Genomic DNA, 19,047 nt, shown 5'->3' with positions numbered 1-19,047 from the left:
AATAATAATTTAACAGAAACAGCCGAAGTATCTAAAGGACGTTTTCAGCCACAAAATTGAACATTTCAATTGTGAGGATATTTTGTCTGGTGATCAAAACGCATGTTACCGTTTTTAGACAATGGCCCCTACTTATTAAAACTATTCAATGACTTTATTTTTAAAAAAATAAAGGTATTAATTGGAAAAAGGATAGCGTAATTTTAATTTCACTGATATAAGAATTAAAAAAATAAATTGATGTCAACTATAAATAATTTTTTTTAAAATCTATGTCTCGGTGAAATCGTAACTTTACTAAGAAAAAATTTCTCGTCAGACGATTAAATGGGTTTTGTACAATTCCATTAAACTAAAATTCATTAAGGACAGCTAAATTTTATTACATCAACATAATCTATTTTTTATTTTTTAACAAATGATTTAATAGACTCTTTTTGGTTGACGTTAAGAAAATATTTATTTGATAGACAACTAAATTATTTAATAGCGCCAATAAACTCAAATATTAAAGCAAAGTAATATTGTAATTAATTAATGAAATTTTAATGCGCTTATGATATTTAATATTTTAAAAAAATTAAAAAGTGGAGACCATTGTCTGAAAATGCCCTTAATGATAATAATAATAATTATTATTATTACATATCATAAATTCTCATGGGGTACGATGGGGTATAAAAGCAGGCGTCCATAAAGTCAAGCAATAAATTATTAATTACTTTTTACATTATTAATTAATTATAAAATTAACCAATATATAATTTAGCTGTAAATTAATTTAAGAATCTTGTATTTTTTTTCTCAAATAAATGATTTTAAAAATTAAGAATTTAAAAATTTTTGAAAGCTTACGAATTTTCCCCCACAATGAAACTCGCGCACTTATTGGCATTGGTTGCTTTTATTAGTATTGTTTTATTATTGTAAGAACTATAATATTTGTAAAGATATTAATAATTGTAATGATTCTAAATAAATAAATAGAATTTTATTGAATTATTTTATGTATAAATATCACCAAGTTTTTTTTTATTTATTCAAAAAAATATTCTTATATGATTATAACCTCAATAAATATTTTTCAATGGCTAAAGTTATCAACAAAACAAAAATAACTGGAAAAATAGTTTGTGATAAACGTGAATTAGATCTTGGGATAACTCTAAAAGGTGGTCAGAGTTTCAGGTAAATTAAATTTTTTAATTACAATATTTTTAAATGATCCTGAAATTCAACAGACAATTAAAAATTTATAAGTGTGAATGAAGCAGACATGAGACATTTTATAAATTTTAAATAAATAAACTAAAATAATTAAATTTTAAAAAATCCGCGCACTGATTTTTCAAATATTTGACTACGCAATTATTAATTTTTATTTTATTTATTTATTCTGAAATTCAAATCATTCCCACTTGTCAGTTACATTCACACTTGAATAAACTTTCAGATTCGAAAAAAAAAAAAAAAAAAAAAAAAAAAAAAAAACTAAAAATATGCACATGTAGAAAATTTAAAAAACGATATGTGCAATTTTTAAAAATATTTTTTTTTTAATCTATCGTCTTGAAAAAAATTTTAAAATTACTAACCGTCAGTTAATTTCAGTGTCATTATTTTATGAGCTTGAAAGCAGACAGTTAAGAATTTTTGAATTTTTTTTAACAAATTAATTAAAAAAAAAACTTGCAATAGACAAATAGAAGTTGTAGAAATTTTAAAAAATTAGAGGTGCAATTTTTTGAAACTTTTTTTTATAATTTACTTTTTAAAAAAATTCAAAAATTATTAAACGTCGATTAATTTCTCTAGGATTGTAAATGTAGTAGAGATTTAATTGTTATAATTTCAAAATAAATTATTACAAAATAAATCAAATAAAACTTCAAACATACGAATTTTAAAAATTTTGAAATCCGTATGTGCATATTTTATTTCTGTCTTTTAAATTGAATGCTTATTTATAATTTAAAATTTGTCTCATATCTGTTATATTCCCGCTCATAATTAGTATCATTGAATTCGTCGTAACATTTAAATTTCATAGATGAGATAAAAAACTTTTCTTGTAGGAAATATTCATATTAAATATATATTATTTACAAACATAATTTATTTTAACAGATGGACAGCAATAGAAAATGGAAAAAAATACCGAGGAGTTTTCGCCGGAGAAGTTTGGACACTTCATCAAGATGACCGTCATATTTATTATAAAACCCACGGATCAAAACTAAAAAATTCACTGGATTGTGAAAACGAATTAACAAAATATTTTAATCTTCACGTATCTTTGAAAGAAAATTTAGAAAATTGGTCTTCTAATGACGAAAACTTTGAAAAATTTTCAAACATCGTTGATGGTGTTCGGATATTAAACCAAGATGTAGTAGAAAATACTTTTTCATTTATTTGTAGTGCGAATAATAATATTGTCCGTATAACTGGAATGGTAGAGAAAATGTGTCGGCATTTCGGCAAGAAAATTTGTCAATTAAACAAAGAATGGTACCATGATTTCCCAACAATCGAATCTCTTGCACAAGACAATGTTCAGTCATTATTATCAACTGAAGGATTTGGCTACCGCGCTCCATATATTCATAACACAGCCAAGAAATTAGTCGAACTAGGAGGCCGGAAGTGGTTGGAGAGTCTCCACAAGCAGCATGGAGCCGAGTATGAAACTGCAAGACAAGCGATTCAAGTTTTACCAGGAGTGGGTCCTAAAGTTGCTGACTGCATTTGTCTGATGTCATTAGGGCACTTGGAATCTATTCCAGTTGACACACATATCTATCAAGTTGCTCGAGAAACTTATTTGCCGAATCTAAAACAAGTTTCGTCAGTAACTCCAGCAATTTATCATGACGTCAGTCGTCACTTGCGGACCACGTGGGGCCCACTGGCTGGCTGGGCACAAGCTGTAGTTTTCTGCACGAGAATAAAAGACAACTCCCGTAAGAAAAAGACTCAGAATGACGTCAATGATAACTCTAGTAAAAAATTAAAAAAAAAATAGTAATGACTTTTGTTTTGTCTGTCGTTTTACTTAAACTCAACTGTAAATAAAAAAAATTTCTAGTAAATGGATTACATTCAATGAAATTTTCATACTTTAGTAACTAATTTCCTGCATATTTTCACTAGATTTAAGAACTGAATGTAAAAGAACTCGAGCTTGTAAATTAAAATTTTTTTTCCTGATAAATTTTTCCAAGAATTGAGTATAAATAAAATTGCTCGTACAAGTAGAAAATACTAGAATACATTCAGCTTTGATTCAATCGCCGACGTGTAGAGGTGACGTTAATTTATTCAATCATTTTTTTTTTTATAAAATAAGTATTGGATCTTTGATATATTTAATAATATTATTAAAAGTAAAAAATAAATTACAATTATGAGTGAAAAAAAGTCTCGAAAGGGTCAGAAAACAAACCATCCATCTTACAGTACACCTGAAAACAAAAAGCACGAGATCCCAGAGTTATCTATATCTTCTATTTCTCACCCCTCTTCGGAAGAACGAATCAAAAGTTTATTAAAAAGCAGGAGTAACTCCCGGTTCAAAGTTTATGGAAACTATGATGACGGTTGGATAACGGAGGATGAATTGCGGTCATCAAGTGATGACTCTGACAAACCTCGAAAAGTTAAATTTAGCGACGAAGTGGGAAAAAATTTAACTAGATTCTATGAACAAACACCAACGGGCAATTCCGAACGTGAGTGTCTAGATGATCGTGAAACAGATGCTGAGGTACAAAGCGGAGAATCTTCGTCTACTGAACCTACTGTTCGATACGATCAATATCATCCAGAACTTAACTCAGGTAATAATTGTTTATACTAACATGTTTTTTTTTCTTGTACTGAGAAATTATGTTTGTTATATTTATTATTATTGTGCAGTCAGGACACCAGTTAATGAAAAAAATACTCCGTGTGATGACCATACAGATAGTGAATCAACTACAACTACAACTGCTCTTTCACAAGCTACGTCTTCATCAAAACAATCTTCTGAACTGAAACTTAAAAGTACGTAAAATATTTTTTTTCTTTATCTATTTTTTGGAAGTTCTGAACACTAAAAAATTTAGAGCCCGCGATGTGATGTCAATAATTTGGTGTTAAAATTTTTAACACTGGCGGTGTGAAAGTTACACATAGCACGGTGTTAAATTTTTGAATGTAAATTAGAAAGTTCACAACACCAATGGTGTAAATGCATAAGTTCTTTATTAGAATTCTCGATTACTTTGACACTGAATATTTAATTTTTATTTTAAAATCCATATAAATAATAGTAAAGGCATACTAGTACTGTAACATATATTATTTTATAATTTTTAGCTACAGATTATATTATATTGTCAGACAATTTTTGAGGTAATAATCAAGAAAATTTCACTGTCTGTTCACCGAACTGACATTCGTTTAAAAAAATTCGTTCTAAAAAACTTCAACATCTGAAACTTTTAAATTTGAGACAGATTAGAACTTCGAGTGGAACTTATTTTGAACTTTTGTAATTTTGATAGTAAAAGAAAGAGTTGGTCTGGGATTTTATATGAGCGATTTTTGAGTAAAAAAATAATGTTGTTAAAACATATTTTTGAAAACGTATTTTTACTACATTTTACTCTCGCTCGGAAAAAGTTTCCATTGGAAACCAATATCCCCATCAGAATCAAAAACCATTCATAAAAAGTTTCAAATTAGGTTCAACTTTTTCGGAGCTTCATTTCGGATCCTGAATAATTTTTTTTTTTAAATCAACGGAGCTTATTTTTTTATTTTTATAAATGATAACAAAAAATATTAAAAATGTATTGTTTATTTTTTCAGGATCTAGTCAGTCTAGAACATACAGTCGCAGCTACAAAACTGAATCAATTAAAAAACAAAAAATCCAAATTAACGCTAAAAATGTATACAAATTTTTCAAAAGCAAAGGTAATAATTTTTGAATACTAATTTTTTTACAATAATAATGTTTTTATTTAAAAAAAAAATTATAGGACTGCAATCGCCACCATCAAATATTTCAACCGAAACACCCATAAAAAATCATAAAAATGCAACGAAGAAGTCAATAAAAAGAAATATTAATTCAGCATATTATCCATTAGGGTGGATGTCAATTCATGGTAAAATAATTTACTATTTTTAAATAATTAAATAATTATTAATAATAAAAATAAATAATGGTATATTTTTTTGTAGGTCTGGGTCGAGAAATTCGTGATAAACTTTATGATACCAATTTTGATTTGCTCGAATTGTATGAAAAAAAAAATGCTGATGCTCTGAGAGCTAGAAATACTGAAAACAATTCAAATATTTCTAATCAATCACGTATATCAGAAGAAGAAACATTTCCCATTGCTACAAGACGTAAACGAAAGATAATTTTGTCATCTACGTCTGACAATGAGTCTACGCAAGAAAATGCTGATACGTCATCACGAAATAATACAAACTCTGGTCATAATTCATTGGATATTCAAAACAAAATAAACTTTAATTCTCAGAGTAATGGCACAGAGTTAACTTGCAGTCCAAGAAAACGTGCAAGGCAAAAAGTATCAGACTCAATGTCTGAACCGGGCGCGAAAATTCAAACTCCGTTGAAAATATTTGATGATCGGAATGTAACAATGAGAAACAGGAGCAGGAGTAAAAAAATTGATAATTCACTGAAGAAAATTACAAGTGAATCAAACGAAATGAATTCAGCATCAACGTCAACAAGTGAGAACATGAATTCGGATAATTCTAGAAAAATAGTGGAGAAACGTATAAAAATTGTTTCACATCAGGTGTTAAGTGACAGCGACAAAATAACTTTCCATCGAAAAAAATAGTTTTCTTTTTATACTTTTGTAATTTATACTGTACAGGGAATTATTTAATTAGTTATTGATTGGGTTTAATTATTAATTGTAAAAATTTAATTAACTTTGTTTATAATGTACAGTAACAGTAAAAGTTTATGTGTTTTATTGTTGAGAATTGATTGAGATATTGGAAAATTATTTCTATTAATAGAAATGATTCAAATTGCCGGGAGCATTTATAAAATTGAATCGCTTTGTAACTTCGTTAATTTATTTGAATTTTTGTATTGAAGTTTTGCAGGACGAGCATAAATTAAATATTTTTGTTTGTAATTGTTATGTATATACGTTTAAAATTATTGTCTTTCATGATTGTGGTTGAGAAATAAAAAAAAATGTTAGAGTTCATGTTATTTAAATATTGAATGTTTGAATAATTATAATTGTAATTATGAGAAATTAAAGTTTATTAAAATATAGGGGGCATTTCCGAATGCACCCAGATAAAAAAGTACACTTAAAATGTTTTATTTTTATTTACTATTCCCATTACTTGCGCGATAAATTTAAATATTTGAAGAATAAATCTTTAAAAACGAGAAAAATTAAAAATCGTAAGTCAAAATAAAATGGCGGCCGAAAATGATAGAAATATTTAAAATTAAAAGAAAAAACACTTGAGTGTTTGAACAAACCTTGGTGGAAAAATAATATGCAGAAGGGTGTCCTAATACACTCGGAGATTTCATTCAAATTGCTCCAAGTGTATTGCAGCTAAACAAACGTCACTTAACTGCTATTTCCCACCAGACGATACTAGATGATTTGGCTCAGGAACTTGGAAGATATCAGCATCAGCCATCAGCAACACTTTAGCACTGAACACTTAACATTCAACTGCACCACAAACACTGAACAATTTAAATTTAACAATCACTGCATAATTTAATTAAACAATAACTATGAGCACAAAATTTTATGGATAATTACACGACGCCATTGCGATACTATTTCAATTCAAATGTAAAGGATCTGGACTACTACTGCCATTCTCGATGATACTGACTGCCGCTATCGAACCGTCAGTTGAATACATAGCAATCGATTTTGTGACTAATCGACCACCCCCACTTTAGCAAAAATTTAAGTTTGAATACAGCGACGCGTAGTAGCGCCAACGGCGCGAAATTTAAATATTGAAATTCAATAATTTGATTTAAAATTATTTGTGTTAATAATTAAATTAATTAGGGCTGTCATAAAAATTTATTTAAACATGAAATTGTCATGAGTGTGACTGTAACGTCAGTTAAGAATTAAAAAAATTTTTGAATGAATAAATAAAATGTGAGTAAAAAAAAAAGAAAAATGCATATTCAAATAACTTAAGAATTAGCGCGCGCATTTTTTAAAATTTAATTATTAAAATTAATTTATTTATTTATTTAAAACTTATAAATTGTCTGATGACTGCTACATTCACTCATGACATTGTTATGTTTGAAATATTTCCCGCTTTAAAAATAGTATTTTTTTAAACGGCCACTAGGTGTCGTAGTGTTGTAATTTTACAGTCGAGTCGCGTTATAAGTCCGCTTAGTGTTTCTCTCATATTAACGCGAATCTGGTTAAAAGAAAAAGATACAAGCCGGACTTATAACGCGATTCGACTGTGTTGCCAATTCTTAACTTAAAAAAACTAACGAACCACCGACGCTACCATAGCAATAAAGATGAGAATAAGAGCGACAAAGAGAGGAAAAGAGAGAGCCTATAGATTATAGAAAAAGAAAAGCATAGCTCGTAGAAACTTTAACTTAGAGGGCCAAGGACAATTTTAGTGTCAACATAGTGCCTCAATAACCGTTTATTGTCCTAAGTAAAGCTATAAATTAGTACAATAAATTCATATTATCAAACAAGTGTGATAAATAAATATATAGAATAAGTAATTATTATAAATTTATATACAAAAACAAACAATATATAAATATGTAAGAATGCCTAGATGCGGGTAACTACCATGTTACTTTTTTTTTCGTTTACTTAATTTTTTTCGCGCAATTATCCCCCGTTTTATAAAAACGAAAATAAATAATCATATATTAAATAATATGATATATTGGCATGACGTTGATTTGGGAATGATATTTGAAAATATAAAATTTCATATTTATTAATTTAATTGTATGTCTGTTGCGATATTGTTGTTTAATTTAAAACAAAAATGGAGATGAAGTTACCTGAGCAAGTGCATCAAGTTTGCAGATTATGTGGACAATTTGAAAGCATATATATTGATATTTTTGGCGAAGAAGGTACTAAAAGATTACTAGGATTGAAAATATTTAACAAAATAAATATTGTGGTGAGTTTTTATTTATTTGATATCATTTAGTTTTTTATATATTTATGTAGAAAGACAAAGGGAAAGAGGGTTAGGAAAATGGCGATGCCGATGGAGACGCGTCGGGACGCTTGCACTATTCATCATTTTTTTTATTTATACTGCTATAATGCTTTTATTTGATATGTATTTTGTTGAATGCATGATACTTCTTATTTACTACTATGCAGTTTATTCATTTTTTAAATTTTAATCTGTCTAGTATTTTAAATCTCTTGTTTACTTGCTCACTTTATTTTCTTTGTTGCAAACTTGATTTTTTCTTGTGCTTATTAATAAAATTAAATTCTTAAGTTAGCAGACAGTTGAAAATTTTTGGATTTTTTAAAAATTTTATTAAAAAAAAAAAATTTGCACTTGTACACAGTAAAAAATATTGTGTATCTGGGAAAAACGGTCTGTGTTAAATTTTTTGTGTTCAATCAACACATTTCACTGTTTTGCTTAAAAATTTTAAATCGATCTACTATTTAACACTTTAAAAGTGTTATTTGGTACAAAAATTGTAATTATTCAAATTTATTAAGAGTTACTTTATAATTAACACAAAATTTATGTTAAAAAGCCAATCGATAGTCACGGAAGAATTATTAGAAAAATTCAAGTGAAATGGATACTTTATAAATGTCAATTTTACTTAAAAATTTGAATTATTAATATATTAAATTTACCATTTACTAAAAGCTGGAATTTTGATCATACCAATGAAAAATATTTAGTTACAATTTCGAATTATTTAATGTAATGTTAAAATTATTTTTTCGCCAAATAAAAATGTGGTTTTGTTTTTTTAAAAGAAATTAATTGATTTACTATTTGCAACTGGTATTAAATATCACGTGATTTTTTTAAAACCTTGACTTTAATAAAAAAGTTATTTACTATCAAAAAATAGTTGATTGTTAAATAATAATTGTCATCACTGTTGATAATCTCTTCATAATATATTAATTATATTTACTGAATATCCATGGGACAAAAATAAAATGTAAACGTTAACATTTTTTTGTCGCCACTGACATTTAAAAAGTCTTGAATTAACTTCTCGTATTACCCGACTTTTGTCTTGAGATTTTAACACAAATTTTGCGTTTAAATTCAACACAAATTTGTCCGCTTCTAACACACAGATTAATTTTAACACAATAATTTTCACTGTATAGAAAATTCAAAAAACTGTCGGCGCAATATTCTTAAATATTTTTTCCAATTTATTGTTTTAAAAAAATCCAAAAATTATTAGACCTCAGGTAATTTCAGTATAGAATGAATTGGTAAATTTATAGAAAAAATGTCAGTTTATTTAAAATAAATCGAACATTTTAAACCAATTATTAAATTTCAAAATTTAGTTTTAAACTTAAGACTTAACATTAACATAAAATTAATAGCTGAGGATTACTGTGCTTGGGTAATAAAATAATTACATAACAAACGAATAGATGAACCAGAAAATCGCTTTATAATAATAAAATATAATATATAGATTAATTAAAATATAAAACCTATTAACTGTTAATATATCTTGGAGCGGTAGGGTTTCAAAGTAATGGGAGTAAATTATTATTTTTAATTTAATGTAAAATAAAACAAAATAATTCAACGTTAATTAGTGGTGATAATGATAACAATAACAATGATGATGAGTTTAATTAACTAAAATGAGATGTATGAATTGTGTTTAAATCACAGATAGATGAGACGGATCCTCTGCCGAAGTCGATCTGCGTTCAATGTCTGGGAAAACTTGAATTTGTTTGTGACTTTCAAGAGGAATGTCTACGTACTCAACAACTGTTACGCGATCAGTATGATGTACCTTCCATACCAGACGTCGTAAGTCTACTTTTGTTTTTGGTTTTTTTTTTTTTTTTCTTAAATAATATAAATACTCTACCGCTCTTTTACGATGCAATTTATTGACCACAGCTCAATAGATTTCTCTTTATTTTAAATTTTTCTACTATAAATTTAAAAAAAAACTTCTGATAATTATTTAAATAATAAAAAAATTGAAAAAAAAAAAATAGAGAGAGATCTATAAAAAGGTTTTATATTTATCTGGTACATCTATTTCGTTTTATCGTAGGGAGAAAAAATAATAACCGAGGAAACAAATGTCGTGGAAGAGTCAGTAGTGATTGCTGAACCAGCTAGCACGTCTACCAACAACAACAGTACCGATAAAAATCATAATTCAACAGCTGACATAGAAAACGTTGATCCAACACGTGAAGAAAAGTGCAAAGATGTTACTGAGCCGCAGGAAATTACAACAAAACCTAAAAGAACACGAACTTCACCTAAAACAAGGTCTAAAAGTAATGACAAGGATGCCAATGATCGTGTCGTTGACGAAACGCCCAACCGCAGATGGTTGAGAAGTCGCAACACACCCGAGTCTCGTATGAAAACGCGGAAAAAAACAAAGTCGAAAAATTTGTCACTCAACAAAGTCACCACGAGAACAAAATCTGCTGTCAAGGAAGGAGTGTCCATTGTAACGCGACTGCGGAGTCAAAATCAAAATCAGAACCGAGCTAGTTTGAATTCCGAGGCTATTAACAATAAGACGAATGACAATACAACAGGATCTAAGACACAAGAAAAGAGTAGTGATGAAAAACGAATGATTCAAATACCAACTTCAGCTTTAAATAAAGTTTTGACAGCCGTATCATCATCACCGGACGTTGAAGTTTCCGTCAAAGAATCAAATAATCGCAATGGTGACATCGAGGACATCAGTTTTACATTAGAACTGAGAAAAAAACAAGAAACAGAATCATTTGTTACTGTGTTAGCTCGCGTATTTCCCGACCAAGGCTCATGCCTCGTCGGTTCTGAAATAGTCAATCTATTGGAAGATGAAAACAACTCGGAATTGAGTCAGATAATCAACACGATCGTTAAGGGAAAAGTTGGAAAAGACAAAGACTCCGGTGCTACGAGAACTGCTGAGTTAGAGGAACTGGAAAAACGGCTGTCTAGTATCAGCGACAGTGGTGGTGGTGGTCTAGTATCGACAAGGAATCCCGAAGAACTTTTTCGTATTGACGGCGAAGAAATTCGCGTTGACGATAACGTCGAAAGCACAACAGTCGACGGTCAGTCCGGATACTCGTGTAAATTATGCCGTAAATTTTATGAACGTCGGGACAAGTGTACTGTCCATGTTAAAACACATCTTGGTATAAAACAGTACGCGTGTACACTTTGCGTCGCTAAATTTGTATGTAAGTCAGATGTTATGAAACACATAAGATGTTCACATACAAATCCACGGCCGATGCAATGTCCCAAGTGTCCAAAGCGATTTAGATCAAAGTTCGATTTGACTGAACACGATAACGTTCACAAAGGCATCAAACCCTACCAATGTTCCGATTGTGGGCAGAGTTATCATCATAAAGTTTCACTGCAGATGCATGTAAAGTCACATCTTCCTCCGCAAAATTTAGCTTGCGAATATTGCGGTAAAATATTTCCATTTCGCACACGATTGCTCAGTCATATTGGAAGTGTACATTTGAAAAATAGACGAAATTTTCGTTGCCGTTTTTGTTATAATCTTTATTCAAGTTTAGCGGTACTGAATGATCACATAAAAACACGACACGCGACAACTTACACGTGTGAAATTTGTTCTAAAACATTTAAAGTTGCATCGAAATATAAAGCGCATGTACTGCAGCATTCAAATCCGAAACCTTTTGTTTGTAATGTTTGTAATAATCGATATGCATCTAAAGCATTTTTGAATGAACATCTGCTTAAACATGAAGGCTTAAGAAAGCACGTGTGCCAAAAGTGTGGAGCCAGTTTTGCTCAAGCCAGTCATCTGGCAGCACATCGTCATGTTCATGGTGAAAAAACTCATGCGTGTCCTGAGTGTGGACGTAAATTTAATAGACGTGATAATATGAAAGTACACAGAAAAAGGCACTTTGCTGAATCGGGAAGAATTGTTACGACTGATAGTAAAAATCAAACGGGAGTTTGTGATAAATCAGCGCCCTCGCCAGCATCAGTTGATACTTCGGATTCTAATGAGAAATAAATGATCCTGAAATTAACAGACAATTTACTATTGGATTTTTTTTTTCAACAAATTGATGATAAAAAAAAATAAAATAAAAATATGCACAGGTAAAAAATTTTAAAATCTACAGGTGCAATTTTTTGAAAAATTTTATTTTATATTATTTATCATTGAGAAAAAAAATTCAAAAATTATTTGACGTCGGCTAATTCAGTATCGTAAAAATAATTACATTTTATTTATTAATTTTTTTTTTCTATTACATTATGTCATTATATATATTTATATATTTTTTTTTAATCTTCCTGGTTAGTAATTTAAGCTTTATTTTGTACCGACTTTAGGAAGATTTAATTAATGAATTAATTGCGTAGTAATTAAAAGCTCAATCATCAAGTAAAATTAGTAATATTTTGTAGTGTCTTCCAAAATTATATAAATATTTTTGTTTTTTGGATTCGATAAATCAACTATTTTATATACATTTTCTGAGAAAATTTTTTCGATATTGAACATATGAAAAAAAATTATAAAACGAGTTACGTATATATAAAAAATATATTTGAAATTTATATTTGATACAAAAGATATTTAAAAAAAAATAGTAAGGTTGTTAGTTTATACTTGACGTATAAAGACACTTAATGATACAACCCATACGTATATTACGATGTTATACATATTTATATATATAAAAATAATGTAAAATATCTATTTTTTATTGATTGTGTGATAAAGTGATAACATTGAAATAAGAGTGCCTTTTTAATTGTCGTGAAAGCGAAATAAAAAGATTTAAATGATCAATAAATATGTCGCGTTATTAAATCCAAAAGGTCTTATATTTTTATACGTCTTTTAAGCTACGCTGTAAAAAATTTACGGAGTATGCACATGAAATCCGGAGTGCAGATTGCATGACTTTATATTCATTTAATGCCACAGGAGTAAAATTTACTCCAAAGGAATTTATTTAAATATTAAAACTCCGAATCGGACTCAAGACAGATTTCAATAAAATCCAGATCACTCTAAAATAACAAGTTCTCTATTTACTCCGTATGAGAAATGAGTTTTTTGAAAATTTCAAAACTTCTAGTGAATTTGAATTGAAATAAAATCCGTAATTACTTCTTATTTACTCCCAATTGTTACAGCCCAGAGAACTCTCTATAGTTTAAAAAAAATTGTAAGTGAATTTGGAGTGATTACAGACTTTATTGAAATCCAGTCACCAGAAGTTCCAGAGTTTTAAAAAAATTTACTCCACGTACGTAAATTTAAAGTTTGTTTTTCAGCGGAGTACTTCCGGAATGATCAGGATTTTATTTAAATCCGCATTTACTCTGATTCATATTTTTAATACTAAAATAAATTCCCTTCAAAAGTAAATTTCACTCCGAACCAGAGTTTTAATATCATAGTAAATTACCTTCAGGAATAAATTTTACTGCGAACCAGAGTTTCAATATTAAAATGAATTCCTTGGAGTGAATTTTACTCTAAGGAAATTAAACAAATAAACAGTAATCCACTTCACATTAACTCTGGATTTAAATGGTGTTAATTATGCAAATTTTTTACAGTATAAAGCCAAGAGAGCGTATAAAAATATAAGTCTTTGGAATTAGTAACGCGATATATTGCAGTAAAAAATCATAAAAAAAAAAATAAATGAAAAAATAAAAATTGTATTTTCCACCGTCCGTGGTCTTAAGACTGACGACATCTCTAAAAGTAAAGCAATAATTTTTACACTCGTATATTCGATTAATTGTAATGTAATAAGTCTTGTACCATTGTATAATTATAAAAATATAGTTATGTAAGATGATATTCCAATTTAAATTGGTAATTATTTACGCTGAATATATTACTGTAATTCTGTAGAATTAATTTTCTTTTTTAAATATTATATATACATATACATATGTCTAAATATTTAAAATAATATGCTCATTTACCAATTCCATTATTTACATTAAATAAAAATTATAATATTTTTCCAGCGCTTGTTGTTTCAATCGTTTATTATTTTTTTTTCTGACTTCCATGTATTTAAAACTTTCTGCATGATTGTAATATTGTATTTTTATTCTTTTAATATATAAAACATCTCAAAAATTTCTTGTCTCGAACGAAGTGATTTTTAAAATAAATTTATTGAAATTTTTTATCTATTAATTTCTTAACCAACTTTTTATTTTACCCTCTTCCTTTGTCAATTTACGAGTTTTTTTTTAAATTTGTAATTTTAAAATTTATATTTTAGGTGAAAGAAAATGACGGTTTACCTCAGACTGTTTGTATGCGATGTCTTGGAACTCTTGAATTTTTATGTGATTTTTATGACCAGTGTCATAAAACTCAATGTAATTTAAAGAAAAAAGTAATAATTTTTTTTTTCTTACGATAATTTTATTTTTTTGACTAAAAAAGTTGCGGAGTGAATGCAGAGTGGGTGACTCTATTTAATCCCCTTGGAGTTTACTCCAAAGGGAAGTTTATTTTAATATTCAAACTCTGGTTCGAAATAAAATCTATAATTACTCCGAATTCATTCCCAATTTTTTTCAGTGCAATTACTCAAAATTTTCTTAAAATCATAAACAATTTTTTATTAAAAATAAAAAGTATATTTATATAAAATTGATATTTATAGGAATTACCAGAAAATAATGAAGATGAATCTGAATCTTCCGATGAAAATGAAGAATCAGATAAAGAAAACGAACTTCCTCCAGATTATCCCGAACCTGCTAATTTAAAAAAAAAATCTACATCTCCGTCAAAACTTGAACCAGCTTCCACTATGACCAATTTGCCATCAGTATCTTCTGCCACGGATCTTCCAACTATAGTTAATCAAGTGCCCGAAAAGTCTTACGATAACGTTCTGGCGGACATTACCAGTTTACACCAGCAACGTCCGCAGTCAAACCTCTGCAAAGAATTATTTCCTCCAGTTCGAGCCTTGAAAAGACCGCGGAAATCTTTGAATTCAATATCCCACAGCCCAGTGCGCAAATCCAAGCGTGTGGAAGAGAAAGAAAAGAGTCACAAAACAAAGATAAAAAATTCTGACATCGACAGTACAGATTTTGATAAAAACATTTCCAATAATTCTCTACTCGTCGTGAAAAAAGAGAAAAAGTCTGATGAATCGACATGGATCTCTACCTTAGTACTGCCGGAACCTGACAAACCAAAGTCGGAAAATGAAAAAAATAGTGAGCCGCAAGATGACGTTGGATTGGCAACTGGAGATGAAGCTGAAAGTCACATAAATTCTTCAAGTTTATCAATACCAGCATCAATACCCGAAGCGAATGCTAATCAACTTTGCAATTTGACAATCGAACGCTTGAGAAATTCGATTATTGATTCCGGTTTTAATAAAAAAACCAAAGAAACTTTTGATGAAGAAGATGATGATGAGGATGAAGATGAATACGGCGATGATGGGTTGAGTATAAAAAAACGCCGCACGAGTGGGAGTTTTGGTAAATTGTCAGATCTGATAAGTAAAGAACAGAAAGAAGAAATAGAAAAGTATTATAGTATTGACATGACTGTCATTGATGAAAGTGCTGTCAATAGCAACTATTACTTTAATGATAAGAAAAATTTAGTATGTTTGATTTGCAATGCCAGCTACCCGCGGGTTGATAAATGTCGGGTGCATATTTGGAGTCACTTAGATATGAAACCGTATCGTTGCAACGCTTGCGACTTTGCTACTGTTACTGTCACAAACATACGCAGTCACATAAGAAAAAGTCATTTGAATATCAAACCATTTAAGTGTGACGTTTGCCACAAAAATTTTGGTACTGCGGTTTTATTGGAGGAACATTTGAATGTTCATACTGGTGCTAAGCCTTATCAATGTAAAGTTTGCGACTTTTCGACTGCTGCTCGTCAAGTTTTGCTTTATCATAGTGCTATTCATAAACCAGCCAAGGTAATTTATTTTTTTTAATTTATGGTGTACTTGGCAAGGGATGGAACAACGACTTCAGGCGAGAGAAGTTAAATAGATTGTGTTTTATCCCAGGCCACGCACTATTTTTTCTTATCTGCTTTTACTGGGAGTTTGGTCTATCTATAAAACAAATTTTTTATTGAAAACAGTATTCAATAATCTTTAAATTTCATTAATTAATTAATTTTAAAAAATTTTAAAAACTGCGGGACAATTTCAAAACTTCCCGCCAGAATATTCCAACCCGCGTGTGTACTTTTCTACCCGAGTCGAAGGCAAACACGCGAATTGGGAACTCCTGCCTTCCTTCGTGGTGTATACTATTTTTCACTAGATCTGCACCTGGTTTAAATTTTTGCCTGTTTGTGGGAAAGACGAGACATAAAAAGTTAAATTCCTGTCAGGACGGGAATTTAAACTTTCGGTGCAGGTATGGTGAAAAATTGCAAACTAATTTAAAGATTAATACCACTTTTTTTTTAGGATATTACATGTGATATATGCAAAAAGACTTTTTACTGTAAAGGACGTATGCGAACTCATATGCTTACTCACAATAAAAACAAATCATTGATGTGCAAGTATTGCTCACATCATTTTAGCTCAGAAAAAACACTCGAACGACACTATGAAAACATTCATTCGAAAGATTATATTTGTGATATATGTGGTAAACATACTAAGTCACGAAAAGCTCTGCATAATCATCAAAATGTAATGAATTATTTTTTGTTTCTACAATTAATTAATTAATTATTAACTAATTATTTTATTTTTGTATTCAGGTTCATTCAGAAGGAAAATTTAAGTGTCCTATTTGTCCAAATGTTTATAAAAGTAGTCATATTCTCAAAGAACATTTGCTTAAGCACGAGGGAATCAGAAAATATAAATGCGATATTTGTAACAAAGATTTTGCTCAGCAATCACATTTGGCAGCACATCGAGCTGTTCATAGCGGAAAGAGGTATTAAATTAAATGATTCTGAAGTTAAGAGACAATTTATAAATTTCCGAATTTTTTTTTTAACAAATCAATTAAAAAGAAAAACTAAAAATATGCACATGTACAAAATTTAAAAAATTACAAGTGCAATTTTTTAAATTATTTTTTTTTTTTATAATTCATCATTTTTTAAAAATTACAAGACGTTGACTAACTTCAGTATCATGATTTGTTAGTGTAATAACGACAAATTCTTGAGATTTTTTTTTTTGTTTAGATTTTTCTGCCCTGGATGTAAACGAGGATTTAATCGTCACGATAACATGAAACTACATACAAAAAGATGTGATATATTTTTATCAAATCCCAGTAACCAAAATCTTATTACAAAACGTCTTAATTCAAAACCAATGAGTGCTATAAATGATATAATTAATGATGATGACTTAAGTAGTAACGATTCACATGAAAAGACTGATATTAATTTTAAAATTAATGATAACAATAAACAAGAATCAAATTTTTGTATCAAACAAGTAGATCTAGCGACTGCAGAAAATACTCCAGATAAAAAAATTCAAAATGATAAAGTTACCGTCACTGAAAGTGTTCTTAGTTTAGAATATTTTTAAAGAATATATATTTTTATATCAAATTAATTACTATTATTAAGTATAAAAGTTATATTATTTTTCTTCCAATTCGTGCCTTATAAAATATTTTTAAAATTATATTAGACTTATTTTTATAAGTAATAGTTGATAAGCTACAAACAATTTCTCACTAGTGATTAAGTTTTGAAGACTGATATTACTTTTGTAATGTTTTTTTTTTATACTAGTAATTATTATTCTGGTAAAGAAAAAGTAAGCGGTCTGTTAATTTGAAACATCACAATATTTTTCATCGGTTTCTCTAAGCAACTTTTTTTTTATTTTAAATTTCCAAACTTAAATTAGAATTTTTTTTAAACGAAAATTTTCAGATAAATTTTTTCGGTAAAAGTAAATAAGTTAAGGGAAATTATAGAGAATTTTCCAAACCGTTTTTATTCAAATTTTTTGTTGTAATCACTTTCTAAATATCAAGCAATTTATTGGTAATTGAAATTTGATTATTTAAAAACAAGAATCACAATATTTGACAAGTGCAAATTTAGCATCAAAAAGACAGAGTTCAATCATTTAACCAGCGAAAATAAAAAAGAAAAGATTGAAATTTTGACTGACGAAAATTGAACTCGAGAATTTTTAAAGATGTCTTGAATTTTAACGTCATGGTGAGAGAAAATAAAAAGAGCGCGACGAACTTCCAATGTTAAAATTTTTAAAATCATTTTTAAAAAAAAAGCTGCAGTTTAATTAAATATAACTCTCTAAAAAGTTTTAGTTTAAATAGTAATTATTATCAACAAAACAAATGTTTAAATTATTTGTAAAAATTAATGATAATGATTTTAAGAACTAACTCTTAATATTTTTAAAAAAAGAAAAAAACTGGATCCTACAATAAAATTTAAGATTTATCTGCATCAGATTATGATTTTTTAATAAATTTTTAAATTTGTATTGTGAATTTAAAAGTTCAAATAAAAAAAATATGACCAATGCCGTAAATATTTAAGAAATAATTACAAACTAAATTTTTTAACCATTCAGATAATTTTTAATCAACAAAAAAAAGTGTAATGACTTAAATAAAAATATAGTAATTACATTAATGAACTATTTTTTTATCTTTTAATTGGCCTTCGATTTATTTCATGATTTTTTTATCGACTACTTTGTCATAGTCGTTGCTTCTAATGGACAAATTTTT

General features: G+C 28.4%; 3 protein-coding genes across 3 annotated transcripts; all 3 read left to right on the top strand.

The window, feature by feature from the left end:
- Positions 1-857: 857 nt before the first annotated feature.
- On the top strand, positions 858-3,033 carry LOC103570875 (N-glycosylase/DNA lyase). Its single transcript, XM_008548757.2, has 2 exons — positions 858-1,188; positions 2,128-3,033. Exons 1-2 carry the CDS (start codon positions 1,007-1,009, stop codon positions 3,023-3,025), a joined length of 1,080 nt encoding a protein of 359 aa, XP_008546979.2. The 5' UTR covers positions 858-1,006; the 3' UTR covers positions 3,026-3,033.
- A 368-nt stretch (positions 3,034-3,401) lies between these two features.
- Positions 3,402-6,299, top strand: LOC103570876 (uncharacterized). Its single transcript, XM_008548759.3, has 5 exons — positions 3,402-3,839; positions 3,919-4,047; positions 4,858-4,965; positions 5,031-5,159; positions 5,236-6,299. Exons 1-5 carry the CDS (start codon positions 3,407-3,409, stop codon positions 5,874-5,876), a joined length of 1,440 nt encoding a protein of 479 aa, XP_008546981.1. The 5' UTR covers positions 3,402-3,406; the 3' UTR covers positions 5,877-6,299.
- Positions 6,300-7,552: 1,253 nt separating this feature from the next.
- On the top strand, positions 7,553-18,129 carry LOC103570874 (uncharacterized). The gene is made up of 8 exons (XM_053737036.1): positions 7,553-8,217; positions 9,949-10,092; positions 10,346-12,313; positions 14,571-14,687; positions 14,961-16,262; positions 16,767-16,997; positions 17,069-17,250; positions 17,507-18,129. The coding sequence occupies exons 1-8, from the start codon at positions 8,077-8,079 to the stop codon at positions 17,859-17,861; spliced, it is 4,440 nt and encodes a 1,479-aa protein (XP_053593011.1). The 5' UTR covers positions 7,553-8,076; the 3' UTR covers positions 17,862-18,129.
- Positions 18,130-19,047: the final 918 nt, after the last annotated feature.

The sequence above is a fragment of the Microplitis demolitor genome, chromosome 2 (genome assembly GCF_026212275.2).
Source record: "Microplitis demolitor isolate Queensland-Clemson2020A chromosome 2, iyMicDemo2.1a, whole genome shotgun sequence".
Lineage (NCBI taxonomy): Eukaryota > Metazoa > Arthropoda > Insecta > Hymenoptera > Braconidae > Microplitis > Microplitis demolitor.
This window is presented reverse-complemented; position numbering and strand designations above follow the sequence as displayed.

Coding starts and splice junctions, on each gene's coding strand:
- LOC103570874 (XM_053737036.1), top strand. CDS start 8,077: ATGGAGATGAAGTTACCTGAGCAAGTGCATCAAGTTTGCAGATTATGT. Junction 10,093..10,345: donor TACCTTCCATACCAGACGTC/GTAAGTCTACTT, acceptor GTTTTATCGTAG/GGAGAAAAAATAATAACCGA. Junction 17,251..17,506: donor GCTGTTCATAGCGGAAAGAG/GTATTAAATTAA, acceptor TTTTTTGTTTAG/ATTTTTCTGCCCTGGATGTA.
- LOC103570876 (XM_008548759.3), top strand. CDS start 3,407: ATGAGTGAAAAAAAGTCTCGAAAGGGTCAGAAAACAAACCATCCATCT. Junction 3,840..3,918: donor TCATCCAGAACTTAACTCAG/GTAATAATTGTT, acceptor ATTATTGTGCAG/TCAGGACACCAGTTAATGAA. Junction 4,048..4,857: donor TTCTGAACTGAAACTTAAAA/GTACGTAAAATA, acceptor TTATTTTTTCAG/GATCTAGTCAGTCTAGAACA.
- LOC103570875 (XM_008548757.2), top strand. CDS start 1,007: ATGTATAAATATCACCAAGTTTTTTTTTATTTATTCAAAAAAATATTC. Junction 1,189..2,127: donor AAAGGTGGTCAGAGTTTCAG/GTAAATTAAATT, acceptor TTATTTTAACAG/ATGGACAGCAATAGAAAATG.